This window comes from Ornithodoros turicata, chromosome 7, assembly GCF_037126465.1.
Source record: "Ornithodoros turicata isolate Travis chromosome 7, ASM3712646v1, whole genome shotgun sequence".
Classification (NCBI taxonomy): domain Eukaryota; kingdom Metazoa; phylum Arthropoda; class Arachnida; order Ixodida; family Argasidae; genus Ornithodoros; species Ornithodoros turicata.
The window spans coordinates 51,093,593-51,118,974 of record NC_088207.1 but is presented as its reverse complement, the minus strand read 5'-3'; the positions used below and the strand labels follow the sequence as shown (position 1 = coordinate 51,118,974).

The following is a 25,382-nucleotide window of genomic DNA, read 5'->3' as shown; positions in this document are numbered from 1 at the left end:
TCGGTATAGCGAATCTCACGGAACTTCCTACCCTCACTTACAGGAACTCATCGTGCAGTGCGTCCAGGACATCGAATCCCTCATGGTCAGCAGCGTGGCTTCTCTTCAGCAACAACAACAACAGACATACAACAAAATGAACAGCAGCGCGTACAGTAGTACGAAACTGAGCTCCTCTGTGACGACGTCCGGTGACAGGAGCCAATTGAAGACGCCGACCGACGTCCAAGATATAAATTTCTGAAAAAGGGCCTACCATACTGTGTAACCAATTCAGCGAACGTCTCTGAAGCCTGCAGTGCTGCTAATGTTGTGCATCACGGACAGACATAAGACAGTGCGTTACTGAAGTTAACGCTGGTGCTCTGAATGTCCCCTACGTCGTCGAAGCAACCGTCGATGGGAAATTTGTTGCAAACTCTTTCAGGGCTTCTTAAACCAAAGACAGCCTCAGGAATTTTCTCCTATTGATTTGTAGTGAATGAATATATAACTGCAGTGGGTGCAAGGTATACCTTTCGAGGGAAGTTGCGTGCACCCTACGGTAGCGTTCTACTGTACATACCGGAGTCAATAGTATATTATGCGTTTGTAAATATGCTGCCATTGCGTTGGTGTTATGTGTGGTTGTGTTGTATCGTTATAAGAAAGATATTTGTATGGCTGGGCGAAAATTGCTTCGTTAATCGGATCTCGTTTCGTTATGTGTGAGCTACGCCGTCCGTTCCGAGGATATACTGTATTACTATGCTCTTTCAATGCCGGAAGATATGCCGTCCAGGATGCTGCTACAGTCAATTTGGGCAGCTCAAGACTTGAATTCAAATGAAATGCGTGTATTATTTCTGTCATGTCGAATTAACGAGGGTCGAATTAACCAGAAGTCTCGGTAACGTGACACCTTAGCGTTGCTCCTAATAGCCCTGTTGCGTGCCTGTTATATCCACATCAATGTGTTCAGTGAAACAGCCAAACCTTTGTGGTCTCATTACCGGGACTTCGAATTAACGAAAATGTAGCGTGGAATTTACAAGGATTGAAGAAAGGAGTCATAAGAACGTTCAGTACGCCAATCTAACAGTAACAAATAAGTCTACCTTGCAAATCGAAACTAGTCCTGTCCAGTTCATAAAGACTTAATAACTAAAGTGATACTTAAGTAGCGATTGCCGATTAAGTAGCGAGAGCGATGGTACTTAAGTAGCGAGAGCGATGGTACTTAAGTAGCGACATGTCGTTGTAAACTTTATTAGAATCAATGCAGCACTGACGTCAATATTGAAAACTCGACCGGTGCTCTTACGTTCAATGCAGGACGTTGTGTGTGCATGGACTTGAAGGTAGCCGGGACTGAAACTTTCGAACAGATGCGTTTCATCAATATTCTGAGGCGAAGTATAATCTCAAACAAATCTTACAATGTGACGCGCACAATCGCAAAGTTCGTTAAATATTGTCTCTAGAAAGCTGCAGGCATCGTTAAAACCAAACGGTGCCCACTTGCAGTTTAAAATAGCTTCACCTCGTTCTAAAGATTAAGCACACACTGTTACACATCGAGAATTTCAGTTCGACTCTACCTTCCAAATACTGTTTTTTCGCGCAAGAATATAACAGCGCTGTTAATTCGTAATATATACCATTTATGCCACAATACCTTTTTTTGAAGCGCTGCAACGTGTATTTATTGCGAGACTTTTTTATCGTCTGTTTAGTTTCTAGTCCACAAATTGCACATAGATACTCTAGCAGTTTTTTTTTTTTCGACTTAAACTTCCATGTACGCGTGCACAACGCACTTGCACAGTGTTCATGTGTGTAATGTTCCAATCATTACGACGGAACGCACATTTCATGTACAGAGCAGAAGCGATCCTCATTCCAGTATTGCCTTTACATGAGTTTATCTCCCCCACCGTTCATGATTTTTTAGTCGAGCGCAAGATCTCAGCAATTCTTTTATATATAGAAAAAAAAGTGCTATGGCAGCTATAACGCCGTCTATATTGACGGTGTGTTGTCCAAACCATATACAAATCACCTTTGTGTCTGTGATCGCACATGAATGTTTTCGTATTTTCTCTCTCGTTCAGTCCTATGTCGCCCTCCGTGCTTTCTGGCAAATTTTGTCTTGCCACAGCTTAGTTGCTATACCTTTTTTCCCCTCCGTACCTGTTTCAAACGCCGCAGTGAGTGCCTGAACAAACCCAATGTTTTGTTTTTTCTAAGGTGGTGTTAAAAAATTGTTATTGTTACCGTGTCGACTCGACATGCCATATTGACGGCTGTCCTTGTGTAATCTTGTTAGACTGTTTCGAGAAGCGTTTTGAAGACGCACAACTGTTCGGTCAAAATGGTTAGGGCCAGTGTGTTAAAAAATGTGATATGTAGCCTGAATGTCGCTTATTGTTTCCCATTGGGTCTTCCTGTGTTGCTTTTCCTTTTCTTTTTTTTTTTATCTGTATATTGTTCGCTTGGTTTTGTCACTGATGTTTAAACCTCGTACTTCTTTTTCCAAGTTCGTGTCTCACTTATTTTCACGTGTAAATAGTTAGAGGTTACTTTGGATGTCTTCTTTTTTTTTTTTTTTCCGATAAATGCAAGGTATACAAAGTTTTGTAGCAATTGAAATGTATCGATATAATTTTATACTGCTGCAAAAGAGTAAATAAATTCAGATTTATATTAAATTACTCGCGTCCCCTTCCTCCGTTTTTTTCTCTACTATACTGTCATGCCTTGAGTTCGGACCGTTTGGGCAGACGTTGCGTGTGACTGGACAGGACATGGCCGGAACCCAACAGGCAGGGAATATCACTTCCTACCTTGCGTCCGCTAATGGTGTAGTGGCCATAGTGAATTTTGGTGCATTGTACGCTATATCGCCCTTGGTTCTGCGCACCCAAGGGAGCTTCGCGCAGAACCTCCAGCGCTATCCCTTACGTACGCAAAGGCGATAGCGCACCCTAAAGTCTAGCGCACCCCACCACCCCATACGATGCAGCAAAACTGACTAATTGAAGTATGGGTATTGCCTGTTTCTACCGCGGGCATTATCAGTTACTTCGCATGCACGCATGGGTTATCGCTTCTGATTCGGAGATAGAGGGGGGCGTACGCCCCCCCCCCTCTGTCTTCGAATCACCGGCGATAACACTATCATTCGTGACAATGCTTGGCGCGCAGCGTGCTATGCGGTGAAGTTATGTTTTTAGAGTGTAGCGTTTAGTACTGTACCTCGAGCCGGTCATGCGGTTATACACGGTCATGCGAAATGCAGTGTTCAAACCACGACCTTTTATTGCTACCAGGAGCTGCCCTCTCCCAAAATACGAAAGGCGACGATCTAACACATCTTAACTGTGAACCTACATGACCTTCCAGACGCGCGGGAACAAAGGCTCCCATCCTGGAAGACACAAGGGTCCTGAACCTTACGCGCCATCGAGATAATCGAGGCGACACTTTTGCTCGCGACAGCAGTGAGCGAATTAAACAACTTGGACGGGAGCCGAGACATCAGTCAACGCCACCTACAGCAGACACATGACGCCGTCATTAAGAATCCGCCAATCACGGCGTGCACCCTGCGACCGCAAATATGGGCCGCCATTTGTAAAGGCTCGAAAGACTTGAAATCATCTGCGGGTATTGTCGTCTGCAAACGGACACAGCGACTCCATATAGTCCATACGTCTACCCTCAGTGCGACGTTGTGTCTCCACAGATTTTCTCCCCTAGCAAACTGTAACAATTTTTATTTTTACATATTTTTTACATTCGCTACTCTCTCTCATTAAAACAAAAAAATAAGTATATAATATGTACGAGTATGGAGCAGTGGGAATCGTCGGGTTGCTTCCGATTGAATCTTTCCGAAGAATACGAAACTGTGATACGCTACTGGAAGATGTTCCGTTGTAGCTGATGAGGCAATTAAACATAGACGGACGAACACCTTTCTTCATCTTTTTTTTTTTTTTTTTGCTGCCTTTTCTTGAACTGCCATCATTCAATTGAAGATGTTCATAATTCGCATAAAATATTCATTAATTTATATCCGTGTATAACTAACGTAATCCGTTTATGTTATGTCATTCTTCTCTTTGTGCTCTAGTGTTCTTCTGGAGATTGCGTACGCAACAACGGGCAACGTACGTCCTTCAGAAATTACAGGACGGTTAAGATTGTGTAGTAACGCGAATTTCAACGGTAGCTGTTGCGTGTGGATGTTGACACTTTTATATATGACACTGATATATGCACAACTATATCGTAGAGTGACGAGTACTGCCCTGTGATCCGTGAAGTGAATGGTGATGTGTAGAGCGGGTCAAAAATATCACCAAAATCGGGACAAAAAGGGGACAGGAAGCGCCGAAAAATCGGGACACTTTTCGGGACGACGTACCCATCTCTGAGTATGTCAGAAACTGATTTTGTTAGCTTTAGATTATTTTAACTTGTTTTGCATCACCGAAACCGACAGTCAACAGGCAGAAGAAGAAGAGAGAAGATGTGGACGGTTTTGTGATACGGCCACAGCGATTTCCCGATACCTTCGCGTTAACAGCTACCGCTGAAAAATGAACGTTTCTTACCGTGTATTCACACGAGTGACATCCTCACGGAATATTCTAGTGGAAGAAAAAGCGAAAACACTGCTCACAGAGCCGAAGTTCCGTCCCGTGTTATGTTCAGCATTCACACGGTGCGGAATATCAGGAGTGGCGCACTGCGCATTTAGCAGACGACACTTAGCAGACGACACCGTCAGCGTGTTTTCCTGTCGTCTGCTACGGAATATCTTGTGGCTGTGTAGCAGGATATTCCCCACGGTTAGCAGTGCACGTGAAGACACGACGTTGCACGCTCGTGCTCACGTGACAGCAGAAAGCTATGACGCTTTTCGCATCTTCCGCTTCTGGGGGAATGTCGTTCTTGTGAATACACGGTTACTGAGCGCGGTGATGCGTGTTTAATTAGTTGAGGTGATGCTCTCGTTTCGAGGTGGCGTGAGTGAAAAGGTTTCAAAAAAAGGAAAAGCACTAGCCGTGGGAAAACCCGATGCAGGACTGTACTCATTACGCGGTTCAGTTCAAACGAATGGGCCACAGGGCATGAGTGCAGCGGGTGAGAGGCGTGGAGATGATGTGACGCTTGGCCGGTGATGAGCTCGGGGTGAATGCCTATGTTTGGGTACGTTCCAGAGATATTGTACTTGTAATTGGGCGGGATTATGGCAGTATATTTTGTCTTTCTGTTTTGTGGGACGAATGTCTCTCTCTCCTTGTCGTTTCAATGGTTGTTGATATTCCTGCCTCGTGTTTCCGGGTGCATCACGAGAATGAACGCTTTACGGTTTGTTTTGTGGTATTTGCGATTTTGCGTCGACGTCAGAGTGGTAGTATACAGGAAAGCGATTTTTTTAAAACTCGCAGCCAGTTCCTGCGTACTTTGAACCACAAGCCGAGCTGAACCATTCGAAAAACGAATACCGATTCGTGGAACAGTCCGGACGTTGCCCTTTCACAAACTTCTCGCAATTTCAGATATTAGTGCCAGTTGCGAACACCAATGTCCAGGATGTAATGTTCTGGCCACATATGTAAATCAGCGCTATACACCGTAGTATCAGTCATCCCCAGTCGGTAAAGTCCGATGACAACCCAAATGTAGAAAATATGAAGGGAAGTGTTTCAGGACGGGAACCGCCGATATTTCGAATAGAGACTGTTCTTCTTCTTCTGGGCACGGTAATTAAAGTGTAAAGGATGATGTGTTAAAGGATCGTGCGCATTGTAGTCCGACAGCCCGGGACACAAAAGGTCCATTCAGACTTTTACTAAAGTCTCTTACTTTTTTTATTCCGTATTAGCGCTGCGAAGCAACTGTAGCTATGAGCGGCGTACAGATGTGGACAGATGGAGAGAGGACAGCAGAAAGGAGTGGGGGACAACGGGGTTAGTATGCGTCCTGGGCCGACTTCAGGGGGAACTGTGCCGACATTCGTTCGAAAAGTGTTCGGAAAACCCAGGGAAAACCTCAGACAGCACAGCTGATGGTAGGATTCGAACCCACTACCTCCCAGTCTCCAGCACGACCTTTGGCTATACCACCAAAGAGCGGGACGCCGCTGGTAGTCGTTTTCATGCAAAGGTAAAAAGTTTCCCTGGGAAAAACTACCGATAACCAGGCAAGCCACAGAACAATGTGATCGTGACTTCGCGCCGAACCAAACGACCAGCAGGAATATGCCGAAATGACTCTGCCGAGTAAACTGCTGCTTTCCACTTTCGCAGTAACTTCACGATGCAAGCGATCATTAGAGCTTCCGGCTCGGATGGAGTGACCTTAATGGAGCAATTCTCGAGAAAACGTTAAACAAGCTGCGTTCGAAGAAGAATAATCATTTCGTACCGTATGGTATATACGACGACTCCGAAAGATCGCGAAAGTTTCTTTGGTGCGAATTATCGAGCAGCAGCTTGTTGGCCGAGACGTTGTTTGGCATTTAATATTCAACTCAATTCAATTTATTGGTTTACCACATTACGTAGTGGGACTGCAGAGCTAAAAGTTACCAGAAGTAACTGCAGTATCGCTTGGTCATCTTAATTGACGACCTCGACTCTAAAATCTTCGGGATTGTGTAAGGAGCAGAGCTTATAACAATACCTTGAATGTATCTAGATGTGTTCGCGACTTATTTTTGTAGGCGCAGTCACTATTATTGTTTTCTGCACCAACCTGTGTGATCTTGAAAAAGAAAAAAAAAAAGAACTTTATTTGGACCTGAGGTAGATGTCAGGGTTGAAAATGTACGCATCCCCGGTACCATGCAACAACGCAAGAGCATGGCTGAAGTGGCAGCTCAGAAGTCAGAACTCAGTCACATCCTCCTGCTGTTGTCTTCCATGGGCCGTTAAAATATAGGATTCCTAAATCGCTACACCATGCATCGCTTAATCACTTGATCATTCAGTTCACTCAATGAATGACAAGCGTTTGTTTTTTGTATCTTATAATACCAGAGAGTGAGGCGATGTTACCCATGTGCGACGTGTAGTCGAGATGAGTCCTTGTGAAGGTCGAGAAGTACCTTCTTTTATCGCCAGGCGCGAAATCCGAAAATAAAGCGATAATAGCTTTTTTTGGCGACCCGCAGAACCCCAAGCAGCACAATGTACTGAAAGTCGAGTGCAATGGAGATTGACGGGTAGGTGGAAGGCCTTCAACAGACTCGTGAAACTAAAGAGCATTGATAAGACACATACCGTCCACCCATATTGCACTCGACTTTCGGTACATGGTGCTGCTTTGGAAGTTTTGCAAAAACAAAAGGAAACAAAAACAAATCATATTATCAGCGTTGTATTTGTTCATAGTGGCATTATTGGCGTTTCATGGTAGCCGTTGTTACTTTCCCAAGACGCACAAACCTCTTCACGCGACTTTGACATGACATAAAAAACGTGTTCCGCCTAATAGTAACTCTGTTTAACGCCGAAATCGCCACTGATTAGAGACAGCAGCTGACGTGTTGCAGCTAAATGCCTCCGAGTGCATTAATGTTTGCTGCCTCGTATGATGTTGTGTCGGTACTTCACTGAGCAACATTCTGCAGCAGCGCGTTTCCCACAACTTGCTGCAGAAATTTATTGACTTTTGAAAATTCGTTACTGACTAATTATAGAGTGACTTTCCACCCATTTTGTCAACATTCAGTCCCATTATCTCCGGTTCTCTTTCTGTTTCTTTGCTGCCCGCTTCTCATCCCACCAGACTGCAAAAAAAAAAAAGAGAGAGAGAGAGAGAGAGAAACAGACCACATGCTCATGATGCGTAACTACGACAGGCATGACCATCAGCACGCACCTCATAATCGCGACACGGCCCGTGAACTGCAAAAATGTCAAGCCCGTCCTCCGACCCCCCTGCCCCCACATTTTCATCTCACTCCCTCATCCTGTTCAACAAGCAGTTTCCCATCCTAGAGAAATTACAGGAAGCGTAGGTGAAGTTCGTGTTCATTTCAACTTCCCCACGTCCCCCTCCTACGTACTGACCCTTTTGCACCCAAAACAAAGGAACGAGAGGGCGAGAATATGACCCTCCCTCATCAACCATAACCACTACTCTCCCTTTCCCCAACGTTCCCTTTCCCAAAACGCTCGTAATTGCTCTCGTCTTCCGCCGAAAAATCCATCCAGAAATCTCCCACGAGGTCATGTGACTCCGTATAGCGATACAGAAATGTATGCGTACGCACAATGCAAAATAAAGCATGAGGCTAAGGCCGCTTCCTTTTGTGAGAGGGAGGAGCTTAGATGCGATTGTTTCGGGGCAAGAGACACATCCTGCGGAAGTGATGCGATCTTGGCGGATCACGTGACCTTTTAATGGTGCCGTAAGAGCACGAATTACGGGGCGAGAATTTGGGAAAAGGAGTCAAGGTCGGTTGTAGCGTAAGATGCGTGCGTGTCAGTGTGTAACGAGGTAGTAATAAGAGTGTGTGTACGGAGGATGCTTGGCTGAATTTAAGAAATGAGAGAAAGGTCCCGGATGAAAGGGGAAGGCCGTGGGATGTATGCGAGTGAGGAGGTGACCCTTGATGGTGGAGAGGAGGGCAGAGTGCTTGATCGTTTGATTGTATACATGTCTCCGTAAGTGACTCTCTCACCCTGTTTTCTTGTTCCTGTAATTTCTGCACGAAGAGAATGCATCGAATATTTTTAAAAAAATTTTTTTAAAGCGTAATGGTTGGAACTAAAATCGTGGTGAAGTGCCAGATAGAATGGCGGCCCATGAAAAGCGGACCAGGAAAGTCATCCTTTTGGCTCACTTTAATACCGCATAAGATTTAATATTTCTGTTGACTATCCCATTAGGCCTTGGCTGTTAGTGGGTACTCGTTAAATAAACAAATCCCTTGGAGTGTTCATTTTAATATTTTCCGTCCTCACAACTTGTACAAGAGTACCTTTATGATCAAGTTGATTTTGGCACTTTTGGAACCTGCGTACGAATTCGCACGTTCTTGCACGTCAGCTGCAAGTAAAATACAGCTGTCTTCATGAGGTATGGCATTTGCCTGTCTCACTTCCAGCCGAAAAAAAAAAAAGCGGAGTACCCAACCGTTTCTTAGCAAACACTACCGCGAGACTCAGTGTCGCGATGTGGTCATCGATGTGGCAAAGCTGTAAGCATCACAGCGACAACTTTTTTCAAACCCTGCGGGCAGTATAGTTAGCCTACTCCTTCTCACCTGCGTTAGGTTGCGAAACAGCTGTCTGCGTCCGAGCTAGACGGTGGGTTACTAACCCCTTGCTCAACGCTAACGCCACGGCGAAAGAGCAAAGACAATTCTTTTGAGTATACCGGTTCTCAATCCGGACCTATAATCCCGTCTGATTTGTGGAATATGCACTTCTTACGAAATGTCCACAATTTTTCTTCCGTATTACGCTCTATCCTTCGTAGACTTTAAGCAGGAAACCCGGCCTAGTTCGCCTTTCTTTCTGGTCGCGAATGCACGAGAGAAAGACGTCCATTGTAGGAACGAAAGAGGAAGACAAATGGAAACCGAAATCATCGCGAGTTTCGTTTCCCGTAGAACTAAGCGAAGCAGACGACAACTTTGTCGTCTGCTTGGCTTTCCAGACAGCGTTCTTAAGTAACCACTGACAGGGTTCAATGTACGATGTAGAGGTGAACAAAAAGAACGGATAGAGTAGTCGTATCAATACATATGTGTTATGGCATAAGATAGAAATTAATTAAATGTTGATGGCGAATGACATCTGGAACATTTAATATAGCACTATGCTCGCGCGTTTGCTTCATCTTCGCCTGGCTACGTTCACACGATTGTGAAAAATATCAGAGTTCGAAATCACGGTTTCATCGCGTCGTGAAGAAAGAAGAGGAACTTGCATACGGGAGACCCTCTCCCATTCTCCGTGGGACGAAGAAGAAGAAGAAGAAGAGACGCTGGACGGCTGACGGGTAAGCGTATTATTTTTCGACCAATATGTTCAATTTATCTTGCATAACGACAAAGCGCAATAGTGCAAGCGTATTTGCAATGAGTGCGTCCACGGCGCTTCTGTTGCCATTACCGTTTACCTCTGTAAGAGACACCAGTTATATTACGAAATTTGGAATTTCTGTGCATCAACTGATCTACACCAGCAGGTCACTACCATGTTGGCGTTGCTAGCTTCTGGGACTGGAAGCGCACCTCTGACAGCGTAATTTCATGCGATGCTATGATGTTAGGTTGGTATCGTTTTGTGTTTGAACGCATCTTCTTTACAGAGCGCTTGGAGCGCCATGCGCAACCGTCAGCCCACGTGGATGAGACTAGAAGCTGCGGAGGCTGTCGAAGAAGCTCCTCGGCATCATGGCATCGGGCAGGTGAGATTTTGCAATTGTGCTATCTCTCTAAGAACTGAAAGACACTTGTGTATAATACGAGGTAAAGTAACGACAAAATGCGGAGGCGCACCACTCCTTTAATTCCAGATTGTCCACTACCTAGTTCCTTTTGTCGTGCCGCTCATTCCATCTGTAGGCGGATGTTACATCTCGGTTTACCTACGCAAGGAACACCGCTTCTGGTATGAGGTATGATATGACAAAGCCTCGTGACACTTGCTTTTAACCCAGCAGAATCTTCCGACATTTTTTAAACATGGTCACGACGTCTTTTTCAGAAGGGAAAGGACATGTATATCCCAGATGCTACAGTTCGTGCGGTATCGGGCAAGCGATTAATGATATGTTTTATGGCTCTATATACTGCAGAACTTGCGCAAGCCGAAGTGGTGTCCGCGGCACTGGGTGTTCTTCCCAACTTACCACGCACTCTTCCCGGCTATGGGCATGGCCTCGTACTTGGTGTACAACGAGCAAGGCTTCCACGGCCCGGCCAGGATCGCGCTCCTGGTGTACTCCGCACAGCTGAGTCTGACGTGGGCTTGGGTTCCGCTCTTGTTCAAGAGCAGGGCTTTCAAACTTGTATGTCTGGGCATATTTCACATTTTGGTATCTGCATCGCATTCAACAAAGCGAAGAAGGCCCCAATACGAAGCGATGTGATCTGTATATCGTATATACAGGGTGTTTCACCTAAAGTAATAAAAGATTCTAACTGGCGACGCACTCGCCGGATGATTGTGGTACTTTCGGCAGTTACCGTCTAGAAAGTTTTGCCGCCATTTAGGAAAGCTTTGAAAGTTCAATTGAAAGGAAAGTTCGATTGAAAATAATATTTTCAATTTAACTTTGAAAATTGCAAAGAGAACCTCACTTTTTTGACAGAAATATGAAGTTAACCACAGTGCCAACAAAAACTATGCACAGTATCGCAACAGAAATAGTCTAAAAAATCAGTTAAAATTCCGCTTAAGCCCCGCCTGCTTGATTGTCGCAAAGAAGAGCGCACGGGAAATGCGGGGAGAGGAGGAAATGTTGACCGTCTTGGAGGAAATGTTGAGAAAATGACAACCGTCTTATCACAAAGAAGGCGAAACAAATGAAGGCGGGGACACTTCCTCCTCTAGAGTTTAGACGCACACTTCGCCCGCGCTTCTTTGCGACAGTCAAGTAGGTGGGGCTAAAAGGAAATTTTTACTATTTTTTTTTCGACTATTTCTGCGACGATACTCTGCATAGCTCTTGTTGGGTCTGCGGTTATCTATGGAAGACTTCATACTTCTGTTAAAAAAAAAGTGAGGTTCGCTTTGCAATTTTCAAAGTTAAAAAATAACTAAATTTCCCTCAGTTAAAAATTGTCTAAGGCCTTCCTCAATGGTGGCAAACGTTTCCAGAAGGTAATTGCCGAATGTCCCACAGTCCTCCGGCGGGTACGTCGCCGGTTAGAATTGTTTATCACGTTAGGTGAAACACTCTGTATAATAACTGTCTGAAACTTCTGTATTGTAGTCAGCGTTCTGTAATGTCACATAAGCCGGAATCGAGACGTCTGCAGTGTAGGATTTCTGTTCGATTTCTGTGTAGCTTTACAGTATAGCTAATGCACTACATCTGTTCATAGTGATCATTGGGGAACGTGATTCATCCATTCATCACATTCATCCGTAAGGATGACTGTGAATGTTGCTCCTGAAAACATTCATCGGTAAGGACGAATGTCTCAGCAGGGAGGTGATTCACATGAGCGAAACGGCATATCCGGATATACTTGAGCGCGTATAGCATATGTTTGAGGAGCAACCATGTATCTGCAGATGCCGAGGTACAGATACCTCGGCATCCTGCTGTCATCTAATCTCCCCTGGAAGGATCACATAGACAAGCTAACACTGAAATCCACAAAATCCTTCAGGATACCTGCGGCGGCGTTTGCACCTTGCTTCGTCTGATATTAAGTATCTAGCTTATTGCTCACTTATTCGACCTCAACTATAGAGTACGCAAGCATAATATGGAACCCACATCGCAAGAACTTAACGGATGAACTCGAAGCTGTAAAAAATAAGGTTGCGAGTTTCATCGCAAATGACTATTCACCGTATTCTAGTATATCGCAAATTAAAAGAGCATCCTGCACGGCCTAGGAGAAAGAATGAAAATAGCTAGTCTGATTTTCTTTCATAAGTTAATGTACTCATATCTGTCACGACGATCATTATACTGTATTCCTCCACCACGGCTCTCATCCCGTCATACTCACTCAAGCAAACTGCTGGCTCCATCAATCAAAAATTTTATTTATTTTCTTTCATTCATAAAACACATACAATCAACATAGAACGGAAGGAACCAGAGGGAAAATTCCGGTTAAAGGTTCCTTCGTGAAAAGTACCTAAATGTCGATGGAGCACTAGTTAGGAGTTAGGTAAGGCTACAAGGTATAATACAATAAGACAAAAAAGACAAATCGAGTTCAAGAGATAACTAACGGACTCGCACTAACAGATTCCTCTATTCGCCCCATCAATTTATGATCACCCTGTGGAATAATTTACCACGTGTCATTACCTCTGATCGGAATTTAGAAGAATTTACCTAACCAAACAGAATAGATATTCAGACGCTTGTTCTCTTATATGTAGAGCCCCACCCAGGGCGCTTAAGGTTAAAATAAATGAAATGTATGTATGCAGGCTGCTGTAGAATCAGCGGCTGGGTCACTGCTAGTCGGTCTCACCGTCCTCCTCTTCGGGCGAATCCACCGCGGAGCATCTGTCCTCATGGTTCCCCATTTCCTCTGGTCTCTCTACCTCACGGCCACCTCCTTCTGCTTGTTCAGAAACGCCGCTAACCAGAGAGTGAAGTAGGAAACACCCAGTTGATACGATTAAATTTGTCCATATGTCGTAACTATGCGTGCCAACAGCAAATAAAAATCATTCACTGAAATACGGTAGGGATTTATTCGTGCGTTTTGCTCGAGCGTCGGTCAAGACTTTGGACTTCCCTCATACCACTCAGTTTCTTTCTTCACCTGAAATAAGAAACATAACATAACTCTCTGGTGACTAGCCAATCACATCGATGCACCGTACACTAATCACCCTATGATACCAGACATGTCAGATTGAGCTATATCACTGGTGTAATCACTTCTGTAAGGTGATCCATGTTCTAAAAGGACAAATGAAAACGCTCAGATCCTGCAACCACGTAAAAATAGATCGTCATCCAGGACAAGTCTTTCAAGCAGTTAATATCTCAGCAGGTTAATTGTAAATGGTAGCTAACCAGCTAGCTAGCCGTTTTCAGGACTGCCTTGAGTGGTGATATACAGAAAACTCGCGTATCAGACTTTGCTTGCACTGGGTAGCTCGCGTGAACAGTTGAGTTCAGTGGCACCTTACTAAGATTGCTGACGTGGAGATATGTTGGGATAGCGTAAGGGATAGCGTGGCGGTTCTGTGTACTGCGCGTGCGCACAACTACCAACGCTACTGCTTACGCACGCAAAGGCGTAAGGGATCTTTCGAGGAAGTAAAAAATAGTCGTATCTTATGATGAGAACGGTACCTGAAGCTCTTCAGAGGATGTCATGTCACTCTTGATGCCAAGCAGCCTGCGCATTTCCTCTGTGCTCTTCCCCGAAAGAGTACGCGCCACCATTTTGCAAGCTGCTTCCAAAAGACCTTTGATGTCTAGGTAGTCTGCAACCTGAAACATCGAATGACATTAGAAGGCACGATGCTTCGACGTTGAACTGCCACTACGGGCTAAATCTGATGTCTTCAGTATCCTACCCGATTTATGTAATTCAGTTAATAAAATTAATCAATTAATATCCAGTTTTCAGTCATGTATGTCAGGTGTGACGTCATGAGGTGCCATTTCCGCGTCTAGCAACATTGCTCCTCGATTTCCATCGCCTTACCGTAACTGCTACCAGTTATCCAACGTGCACCGGAGAGCGGAGACGCGCGCTGTTGCTACAAGGCGTACGTCGGAGCTCCCAGTGACGTCATCTATTCTTGGAGAATCCGAAACTATAAAGTCTATGAATTAAGCGTGTTTTCTTTCTGTTTTTTCTTTTCTTTCGAAAATCGAGGAAGCGCGCAGTGTCCACTGACGGCGTTTATAGAATTTTACTTTACTATGTCTTTGAACAAAGTTGATTTATAACACGAAATAGCCCGTAGCGACAGTTTAAATTCGTACGCACCCGAATGAGTTCGTAGAGCGTGGCTTGGTCCACATTGAAGAATTCAGCGTCCCACGAGGAGACTGTATAACTGTTCTCCTCGACGACTACCATGAGTTCGTCCCTGTGGTAGGTGGCCCATTGTATCACCTTCCTCAGGATGGCAGCCTTGACGTTCAACAGGGGCACGACTTCTTCGTCCTCGTTCCGTTTCATCCGGTCCAGGTCTTGCACCAGCAAAACGCCACGAGTCTCTTTACAAAGGGATCAGCAATGACCACCCTTCTTTTTCACAAGAAACCATAGCAAACTCCGTGATAAGGCGAAATGTATGCCCACTGCAGATGCGTGGTGCTTTCAGGGGCGGATTTAGGGGGGGATCCGGATGTCCTGACCCCCCTCAATTCCAGACTTGAACATAGGGTTCAATGGACCAATCCCAGCATGCACCTGGCACTTGTCCATAGCGAACCCCCCCCCCCCCTCGGAAAAATCCTAGATCCGCCCCTGGGTGCTTTATACCTTAACCATGAAAGAGCATCGCAAAGGTGAACTCTTCAACGTGGACTTTCGCACCACCCATCCAGGCATGATTTGTGGGTACATAATGTAGTTTCATTCGCGACCCGTAGTCGTCACCAAGGTTCTTGACGTTAGATGCAGTCACATTTAATGTTCATGCCTGAAACCCATCTTATGGGTCACGTTATCCACCTGTGTGAGTATCTCAAGTACATCACGTCTCGCGCACAATCCAGGCCATACGGATGAAATCCCAAACATCATTCAACAACGTGGGTGCTATATCTAAATATTTTCCGACCTGTACGTATATTTCCTACGCATTTGATTGGGACCAAAGAAAGAGTACATGACCCAAGATATTCTGCCCCAGCTAGGAACTTTACCTTCGAGCATGGTCCTCAGCGTGCCGGACACAATGGCGGTCTGGACGTCCACATCGAAGACCTCTCCGTCGCTGCTTTGCAGCTTAATTTTGGGAGACGGAGGTGAACATCGGGCCATGCCCGGGTCGCTGTTGCGGAGCCGGTTGGTCCAGCGACCGCTGGGCCACATGTCCTCTGTCCGCCTCGCGCGCTGCGAATGACTCGCGTGGCTCGATTCTTTAAATGTTGAATTCCAATGGCAGATTCGGAGCGCTTCCGGCGCAAGTTTTGTTGCTCCGCCGAGAGCAAGTCTGTTCGATTGGCAGATTGGGAACAGTTCTGGAGTATTCCAATGGCAGCTTTGGAGCGGCATTCGAGCCAAGGTCGCTCCAGGGAGCAACCAAGACTGATCCGCCAAAACAGGCAGATTCAACCGGAACTCTCGGACGTGTCACTTGTCGCTCGTGCTTCCTATTTCCTGTCTCTGCTTCGCCAACATGGCCGCTTCGCAACGCGTCTTCGCCGTGACTAGTCTTTCGCGTCGTACGTTGGCGATTTTGTTTCATGAGGGAAGCGATAAGTCAGACATTACCAGGGCAACCAAAGGTGATATCAGGAGGACCTTGCAAAACATGGCGTTATAATGGAACATGAGCACCTACTTCTTCTTCTTCCTCCGTCTCTGGCCGCCATCCGCCAAGGGAGATTACCCAGGGCTAAACCCCAAGGTGGGCGCAAGTGTTCCAGTCACAGATTCGGATCACTTGCTCTAGGCCAGATCAAGCCGCTCCACTGCGGAGCCTGCCATTTGCTCCGACTCTGCCATTGGAATTCAACATAAATTGGACTTTGACCACCGGTGGCGCATTTATTATTCGTTGTGGAAACGACGGGATAGCTCATAAAAGAAAAGTAGGCAAATAAAACTCGGTCTTGTGGGCGTCTCACACGCTCAAAACATAAACACTGCCCATCGTTAGACAGGAAAAAGGTTGCTATACCGATAGGGCGCTGTGAGAGCCTTCATTTTTTCTTTTTTCGGTATGGGATAAAGTATACGCCTCGAAATGGCACAAACCAGCGAAACGCAGCCAAAATAGTCAAACAAATACTTCTCACAGCCTAACATTCGATGGTGTTAGCATGAAGTGGTTGTGACACTTTTATATCGTTGATTGCATCATGCACGCAGAGTAGGGCTTATTCCAAGGAGGTTATATACCAGAACTTACCACGGAGGTTATATACAAGAACCAGAAGTTTCAGAATATAACCTCCTTAGTTTATTCACATGACATCATACGCAGACGAGCGCCACTGTCGCTAACAGATCAGGTTTTGACTACCCCTCACCCACATCGCATTCACTGTACATTTGGTGTTCCAAAGTTATAACAAATAATATCCACAGATTACAATAATTTGTAACGTGCGAATATCCTTTGTACCATATCCACGTCAATAATCCTCTAAATAGCATATCACATTCACAGCGAACGAAAACCGGAAACAATGAAAAAATGGCTAGAAAGCAAGCGAGCTGGTGAAGATGATGCATAATGTAAAACCCCGAGACTAGGGAACACGAAAGGACTGTGTTTGAGACTTCGTGTTGTGTCTGGCATTTCGTGTTCCCTAGTCTCGGGGTCTTACATTCTGCGCCGGAAACAAGCTTCGAGTTCGAGGGATCTACCAGCCCCATCTGGAGGGCTTAGGTCGGTGAATAAAGTCTATTGAGGACAAATAATTATTTTTCTGCGCGCTGTAGTTGGAGGGATACAAACCCTTTAACACACTTCGGCGTCCAACTCTTCCGTCAGAGGCGCGGGAACTGCGGCCATTGCCATTGGTAGTCGAAAGCACGTGACCTCTCCCGCGACCCCTCACTGCCGAGGCTGCTCGCCGTGACGTCACCCTCGGACGAGTTTCAGTATTCGGGTTGCCGCTTTTCTGCTCATCTAGTACCTACCTTGCTGGAAAACTTAAAATGCAGGTTCATGTCGATGCAATTAACCGTATTTCACATTTATCCCATGCTTGGGGTGCATAAGTGCTTTCTGCTCTGGGATTCTTACCAATCCGTTGTTACACTTTTTTGGAGGTGATTCCTCTCTTTTCAATTCCCACACCACATATAACGATGAACTACGTACCTGTTTTCAAAGAATCAAGTGATTATTGTCAATTTTGATAATGCGAGTAGTATCGGCTAGTCACTAAAAGTAATATGAACATGCTTTCGTGTGATACCAACTGAGCCGTTGTGCATAATTCAGAGCAGAAAGGCAATTATGAAAGGCTGGTACCTTCGTGAAACCAACAAAAATGCTAATCACAAAAAATATAAGAATAATTAGATGCAACTGAACCTGTGTAATGTAGGAAAAGAAAACAAAGCATGCCCTTGAGTCTGATTCATAATGAACAAAGAAACAAAATGGATGATGCAACACTAGTGTGCCACCCACATTTGACTTTGTGCAAAAGGCAAGAATATTTTGCCATTTCCCACCCAAAGTAACTTATGGCAAGCTGCGGATGAACTCCATGATGAGAGGAGCCAGAATGTCGGAGATGAGCAGAAGTTCACTCGATCATACTTAGGAAAGGTTTGGCGCTCTCTCCAATAAAATTCAGAATTTTTATGGAGAAGTAAAAAATACTCCAACTGCAATTTCCCTGTGACAGCACGCACCACATCAATGCATAGAGCTACTATAATGTGCAAAATAGTAACAGATATTCCATTGCAAACGAAAGGTGGTTGACCATTTTATTCAGTCCAGCTTTGCAATTTCATATTGAGCTATTTCTGTGCTTTAGCTAAGTTATAAATATCTATCTGTCAAGTATTTAATGTTAGATCATCATCAATCATGTTCTCTGGCTTATCTATATCATAAATAAATTTCATTCCGGATGCTCCAAACTTTTCACTGATCCAAGAATCCATCTTGGCATTCATCTCTTCTGTGAAGTAATTCCTCCAGTCACCGACTTGACCTTTCAAAGAAAGAAAACAACGACTGAAGCAATATATCGCCATTTGTGCAATGGAATACGTCACAATTAGGGCCCGGATATTTGGGCACTAAAAACGACGGAGATATGCAGGCATTTAGGCCACCAAAACACCCAAGATACGCAATAAAATGCAAAAAATAGGGAGTTAATCTGGTACGCTCTTTCAGAACCACGCTATATTGAGTAATTTTCTTAGTTATCTGCTCTTGAAGATCCTGAAAGGCAAAGGACTGCCAAATATTTCATGCAATATGCATGAACGCGTTCTAACAAATCAAGGTACTGAAGGGAACGAAAGTAGAAAGGAACAAAAGGTGCAAACACGCAGAAATGAAGATCAAAATGCTGCACTCAGCATAAGCAGTTGCATCTCTAAAAAAAAGGCTGCTATGGCATCCAAAAACGTTAAGAAAAGCTGCAATCCAACAGAGTCGATAAAAGGGTAGGCGAACCCGAAACTGCCTCATTTAGGCATTTATAGGCAAATTCCTAAAAATCCGGGCCCTAGTCACAACGCATTTTTTTACGTCTCACTCGACGTTTTATACACAGAGCGTTCAGTTTGTGTTGAGCTTCCCAAATCATCAAAAACATTTTTTCGAGCGGAGACTACTGTACGATAAAAATTCCAAGAAAATGTCCGAAATAGGTTACTCTTCGGATCAGATTGTGTTTCTATGCCCTTCTTGTGCAATCACCAACGGAATTCTAAAAATGCGTTGCACTTCGGTGGGCGACATGCAATGCCAGACACAAGTCACTTCCGACCTACCTCTTCTAAAAAAGGGTCCTTCGTCGAGGTTGACAAAACCCAACTTCCTCCAGTGCTCATAGTTTGTAGCCCTGTTCTGTGCCATTCGCTCGAAAGAGCAATGCTCGGCAATCGCCTGCACTTCGTCGTCCTTTAACGGCTTGTCGAGAAATTGCGAAATCTTGAAGATGACGCTGTGGGGGTCCTTGAAAAAACAAAAAAAAACAAGTACGTTAGTCACACTCCCTTTGCCATTAATGTTAGTCCAAGTCCGTTCACACTTGAGCATTCTTCTCCCTGTTTTCGTAGTCCACTTACTTTCTGAAGATCTTCGTACGACACAAGAAGAACGTTGGCATCATTGCGATGTTCCCACCACTCGAGGTAGTGATTCCATATTGGTCCATAAGCCACTGAAAAGGAGCGTCCAAATGTGTACGACATAAAAGGGGTGGCCCGAGCGGCAGAACTAACCGTGGCCCTTGAGGAACGTCTCTGCGAATTCCTCAAAGCTCCCTTTGTAGTCTATTTCCTTGATGTACCTCGTGAAGTGATAGAGAGACACGCAGACGTCTTTTGGGTTTCGGACGATGTAGATTATCTGAAACGATATGGTAGGATTTAGCGAACATTACGTCAGATTCCTGTTATAGGGGACGATCGGGAAACAGTTCGAAATACTTTTGGCATTTCCAGGTACACCGATTCCGGAAGCAAGGAGTACGGCAGGTGGGACTTGATGAGACGTGGACTCGGAGTACTTTCTATAGAGGATACCCCGGGGTAGAAGTACTCCAGGAATGGAAACCTCTGCTCTAAATTCTTTGCCGCAGCAGCCTTGAAATCTAAATTATTCTGTATAAGATACACTATTTCCTGAACCCAAGTAGTGCCTGAAAGTAACAAATACAGACTGATGTACCAAAGCAGCAGTGTTTCAGTGTTTATGGCAGTTTGCGTACCGGTCTTTGGAAACGAAACAACGAAGATGTCGTCTGCCCGTGCCTTCAGCTTTTGCACTTGGGGTAGTGACTTGATGAACACGGCAGGGAAAACATAACCTTTGTACAAGTAAAAGTACATATTCGATGCATAGTTGGTATCCCGAGGTAACAGAATGCACTCTTTGAAAAGTTTGGTTTGTTCATCGTTTCGCCGCTTTTTGACGTAAAGCACTGTTGCGAAGGTAGAGCCGAACAATAGCGTTGAAAACAATCTTTTGAAGAGGCGTATCCTGGACGAGCCAGCTCCTTGATTTTCGTTTGCAAAGCTTCGTTGCAATTTGAGCACACATATATTCGGCCGCAAACGACACAGAAAGCTTCTTAACGCAGCTATAGAACTGGGCAAAGGAAGCATGCTTCTGTCGTATTACAGCATTAATTCATTACAGCTCAAGCTGTTGACTTCGGGAGGTTCTACGAACAGCTGCCAGCAATACGTCTTTTTGGAGGTCACCTAAACTCCCTAAACTATTCTTTCCAATTCTTATGTGTCACCGAATGGAGAGGCTTGCTGCACTCAAAGTAAACGTGTACTTCGAAAATCTGAAATGCAGACATAAAAATTTATGCTGAATCAGAACGTTATTTTACAGTTTGCTCTCAGCAGAAACCAAAACAATCAGACTACCGCCATGCAAGACAAATCGGTATTCCGCAGTCACTTTCGTAATAACCTATAATTATGAAGTCTTAAACTAAACTCAATACTAAGAAAACTGACCATTTGAGTTTTCGTTACAAAATGCAGTATCAATTTTTCTTGAGCTTCAGATGTATGAACTTTACTTTGACAGACATTCATCTCGGACCTGTGGTTTCAGTTTCATACTCGTAGCTTTAGTGAGCAGCTTTCATGAGCATGTCCGCTTTTTCAAAGTTCGCCCAACCGACGCTTGTGATATAAGGCTGGGCTGTTTTCTTAAACTTGCTGAGCATAATGTAGCACGTAGCATGCTGCGTAAAATGTAGCGAATTGGCAGTAGCGAACGATCGCATACGAAACGTGAATATAGCACACCTCGCGCGTTCCTTCTGTGTACAACATGTCGACGGGTTTTGAAACGAAAACTCCGATTACTGTTCATCCACTTTCGAAACACTCTAACAAGGCATGGGAAAAGCTAAAGCCGCACCAGAAATTGATCAGGGTTAATCCGATACCTCTCAAGACACCAGTATCGCCGAATTCCATACGCTTTGTCTGCATATCTGATACCCATTCATTCACAAATGAAATGACACACAAAGTTCCTCCGGGTGATGTGCTTCTCCATGCAGGCGACTTTACTCGCAGGGGGTCGCTTCAAGAAGTGATTTGTTTCAATGATTTCTTAGGTGAGTACGTGATGATGGTAAGGTGATTCATGCTTTATACTCCCTGTCACTCCCAGGGTCGCTACCTCACAGGCACAAATTTGTCATTGCTGGAAATCATGAGTTGAGCTTTGATCCGTCGAAAGTCAAACACAGTGCACCCTACAGCATACAGACCCCACAGCAGGACATCACACGCCAAGCCAAGCAACATCTCAGAAACTGCGTCTACTTGGAAGATCAAGCAGTTTCCGTGTATGGGATCAAAATCTACGGGTCGCCCTGGTAAGCAATCTCCACAAAAAGCACTGCTTCTCCTCGCACAGTCACGGAACATTTGTTGGAAGTTCGATTTCTCTCAGTAAATATAGGGCCCAAAAACAAGAGCACTGAAGACGATCGTAGATTAATTATGGTACGAGGTTTGGTATGGTAGGTGGTATGGAATTATGGGTACTTCCTGGGTACCTCTGGTACTTCCTGAGGAAGGGCAGCCTCGTCCACGAAACCTCGTACCGTAATAAATCTACGATAGTCTTGTGTGCTTTTGTGTTCTTCAACTACGGTCTTGACTGCCCTTCAACGTCTTTGTGCTTAAATATACGGCCTTGTAAATCTTCACACTTGACGCCTAGCTGCCCATACTATGGCCGAAGTTCATATGCTAGTGTTGTGCTGAGCAAAGCGGCCACCTCAGGCCTCATAGTTCCAGAGGCCATTGATTAGCACTGCCCCACACGTATGGTGGGGATCACCTCGCATGGCGTAACGGTTAGGATGCTGTCTGAGCTTTTCCCTGGGTTTGCTGGTGAACTTTCTAGATAATGTTCGCACAATTCCCCCTGAAGTCGGCCCAAGAGTCATACTGACCCCCCGCTCCCCACTCTCTCCTGCTGTCCTCACTCCATCTGTCCACGTCTCTATGCTAGTCATAGCCACAGTTCCTTCGCGGTGCTAAAACAAAAATAAAAAAGACAAGATATGGTAGATACTTTGTGGAAAACATGAGCTCACATGCATTTTCTTCCAAGGTTGCATGCACGCATGTGCTGTGCTGCGGTGTTGTGCTGACAGTGTACACAGACGCTGGTTCATAGCCCCGTTTTTTAAAGGGGTGCACTAAAAACAAGTTCACTTCAAATTACCTTACATGCAATGCTAATTTCACACTTGTTGTCATAATTCTTAACTTCGATTCCGTTAAGAAGCTACGATAAGAATTATACCTGACTCTTTCTTGCTTCGGACGTCGCTTCAGCTCGTGAATCTGGTGCTTTAAGTCCAAGCCATGCCAAGCCAAGCCATGGAGCAGTTCCGGCGAAAAACATAGTGAGACTTACGAAGAAGAATGGTGTCGCTGTCCGAAGGACGTGGAGATAATTGTTGTCAGTGGAACACTTGTGATAACTGTTGTAGGCTACAATTCACTTCATAGGTATTGAAAAATGCAACAATGTGCATTATGCCACACACGTACGGAGCACTACGACCAGCCCAGTTTCAAATCCACAAGTACATGATAGAAGTGTGTGCGCTTCTCCTGCTGTCTCATTGGATGTCGCCAGCCTTTGCTTCCTGGCGGTCTCATTGGTTGCCGCGAAAAACGGCTCTGTTTTTCCTTCTAAACGGTACCGTTGTGCGAACTAATTTTGCTCGCATCACACACATTAAAACGTGGACTTTCATTTGAGAAAAAAAGTTGTTTCCGCAGTTTAGTGCTCTTTTAAAACCGAAAGAGGCCGTTTCTCGCACACCCTTGGCCAGTTCAATACCACGAGCTGCTGGGGAACCACATTGTACAACGTGTTGATACCTTCTCTGCTGCAGGCAGCCAGAATTTGCTGGATGGGCTTTCAACGTCCCGCGCGGTCGTCAGCTTCTTGACATCTGGGATAGGATACCCGAGGATACAGATGTACTATTGACTCATACCCCTCCTATAGGGCATGGAGACCTTTGTATTATGGGGACTCATGTAGGCTGTGTAGAACTCCTAAGTGTAGTGCAGAAAAGAGTGAAGCCCCTTTACCACATCTTTGGACACATCCACGAAGGTATGCACTCGAAATGTTCAATTGCAAGGGGGTAGGAAATGTACTTTCAAAAGCCTGCCTTAAAAGGGGTTGTGACACTTTGTTCCGCATCGTGCCAAATAAATGTGCAAGACTGTTATCTGCATCAATGTGAACCTGCATTTGAAGTCCACAAAAGTGGCACAGCAAATGCCAATAATCATCCGTCTCCGACAGGGATGCCGCATGATAGAGGTCACATGCTTAAGACTACCAATGGGAACTGGTTTAGATGTCAGAGCTTGACACGTGTGTGTGTTCAAGAGTTCATTCCCCGCCAAGCAAGACACTTTGGGAATAATTCATTTTTCCTCGGTGTGTAGTACTATGTGTGCATCAAATAATGAACCACATGTGCCAAAGTGCCACAACACCCTTAACTAAGCGTGGAATTATGCCGTAGAACTGTAAGAAAAAGAAATGTGAATAGAGGTTGCACAGTAAACATAGATCCTTCTGTTTTCGGGTGTCAGATTTTCTCAAAAAATCAGGGAGGGGGTGCAAGAATTTGGTTTTTTCTCAGGAGCCGTATAGCGGTAAAATCAGGCGATATTTGAGTGAAAACTTTCAAAAAGAGCACCTCTCACATTTTAGATGAAAAAGAGATGCCAAACGGCTGTGCTGTGTTCATTGCCGATTTTGCTATTTTAGCAGGTTTCTTTTTTTTTTAGTGGAAAGGGGAACAGGTTTTTCCTGGTTAAAGCCCAGACCAGAAGGCTCTAAGCACAATTTTACAAAGAAGTAGTTTTTCCTGGAATTCAGATCTCAAATTCTCTCTACTTTCACCAAGCCCGATCTTCAACTCGTTGTTATCCAATAACATGCGTTAAATGCATCGCCTCGACCCGTGATTCGCCATCAGCTTCCGCTGGCCTATCAAAGTGGCTTCAGAGCACGTGAACTTGAAATATAACGATCGCTATGTGAAAGTTGAAGATCCGGGCACATGCATGTTTGCTTTAGGAGAGCTGTATGCAGGGGGGGCTCTTTATCACTGCCACCCATGAATGGCTAACCTTTATATACGCACTAGACATGTCTCCCCTGCTCCATCCATGCACTTTGATAGCTTTGAAGTTGTTTGAAGTCATTTTCAGAGTGATTCTAGCTCGAATCCTCACTTCTTTTCAATCTTTTTTTTTTCAGGTTATGGTATCACAAGTGATGGCCAAACTACATTTATAAATGCCTCAATATGCAACATCCAGTATAGGCCGGTGAACCCTCCAATTATATTTGATATTCCGTTACCGCAAGGAGTAACAAAGTGAAGTCTACATGAATCTGCACTGTATGACGTGTGTCTGCAATAGTTTTGCAAGAAGTCTTACAGCTATGGGTATGCGTAGTTTTGCAAGAACCCTTACTTTACAACGATAGGATATACATATATATATATATTTGTGCATTTCTGTACTAATAAAATGATGGAAATGGAAAAACAAAGGACACTATATTCATAGCCACAAGTTCTGGTAAAACAATGCCAGGGCAGAGAAGGCAATTATATTTTATGCTAAAGTTTTTGTCACAAGATGGACATTTTTACATTCTGTGCGGTTCCGTGGGACATACAATACCATTTGTTGTACACGTCAGTACTTGCAATTTATTCAGCAATTCCTGCATGTTCGTTGGCTTTCAGGCACCCTCCACATGAACAGGGTTACCTAAAAGTGCTTTTGAAGGACG

At 44.7% G+C, this 25,382-nt stretch overlaps 5 protein-coding genes across 7 annotated transcripts in view; 3 read left to right on the top strand and 2 right to left on the bottom strand.

The window, feature by feature from the left end:
- The window catches only part of LOC135401476 (G1/S-specific cyclin-D3-like), a 74,253-nt gene extending 71,566 nt beyond the window's left edge, over positions 1-2,687 (top strand). For all 3 annotated transcript variants that reach the window (XM_064633913.1, XM_064633911.1, XM_064633910.1), the window contains exon 5: positions 44-2,687. In XM_064633913.1, the coding sequence (XP_064489983.1) occupies positions 44-244 (201 nt within the window). In that variant the 3' untranslated portion in view covers positions 245-2,687. The remainder of the gene's footprint in view (positions 1-43) is intronic.
- A 7,213-nt stretch (positions 2,688-9,900) lies between these two features.
- LOC135401474 (translocator protein-like) lies at positions 9,901-13,394 on the top strand. Its single transcript, XM_064633908.1, has 5 exons — positions 9,901-10,008; positions 10,321-10,419; positions 10,528-10,629; positions 10,810-11,022; positions 13,134-13,394. Exons 2-5 carry the CDS (start codon positions 10,336-10,338, stop codon positions 13,305-13,307), a joined length of 573 nt encoding a protein of 190 aa, XP_064489978.1. The 5' UTR covers positions 9,901-10,008; positions 10,321-10,335; the 3' UTR covers positions 13,308-13,394.
- Positions 13,385-15,767, bottom strand: LOC135401475 (S-phase kinase-associated protein 1-like). Its single transcript, XM_064633909.1, has 4 exons — positions 15,547-15,767; positions 14,660-14,865; positions 14,014-14,154; positions 13,385-13,474 (listed from the first exon to the last, which is right to left on the bottom strand). The coding sequence occupies exons 1-4, from the start codon at positions 15,713-15,715 to the stop codon at positions 13,430-13,432; spliced, it is 561 nt and encodes a 186-aa protein (XP_064489979.1). The 5' UTR covers positions 15,716-15,767; the 3' UTR covers positions 13,385-13,429.
- Positions 15,768-18,281: 2,514 nt separating this feature from the next.
- LOC135400037 (sulfotransferase 1A2-like) lies at positions 18,282-20,944 on the bottom strand. Its single transcript, XM_064631779.1, has 6 exons — positions 20,263-20,944; positions 19,982-20,193; positions 19,775-19,901; positions 19,619-19,713; positions 19,322-19,505; positions 18,282-18,528 (listed from the first exon to the last, which is right to left on the bottom strand). The coding sequence occupies exons 1-6, from the start codon at positions 20,657-20,659 to the stop codon at positions 18,371-18,373; spliced, it is 1,173 nt and encodes a 390-aa protein (XP_064487849.1). The 5' UTR covers positions 20,660-20,944; the 3' UTR covers positions 18,282-18,370.
- A 186-nt stretch (positions 20,945-21,130) lies between these two features.
- On the top strand, positions 21,131-25,136 carry LOC135401472 (metallophosphoesterase domain-containing protein 1-like). Its single transcript, XM_064633904.1, has 4 exons — positions 21,131-21,639; positions 21,696-21,903; positions 23,446-23,672; positions 24,837-25,136. The coding sequence occupies exons 1-4, from the start codon at positions 21,348-21,350 to the stop codon at positions 24,959-24,961; spliced, it is 852 nt and encodes a 283-aa protein (XP_064489974.1). The 5' UTR covers positions 21,131-21,347; the 3' UTR covers positions 24,962-25,136.
- The last annotated feature ends 246 nt before the right edge of the window (positions 25,137-25,382 follow it).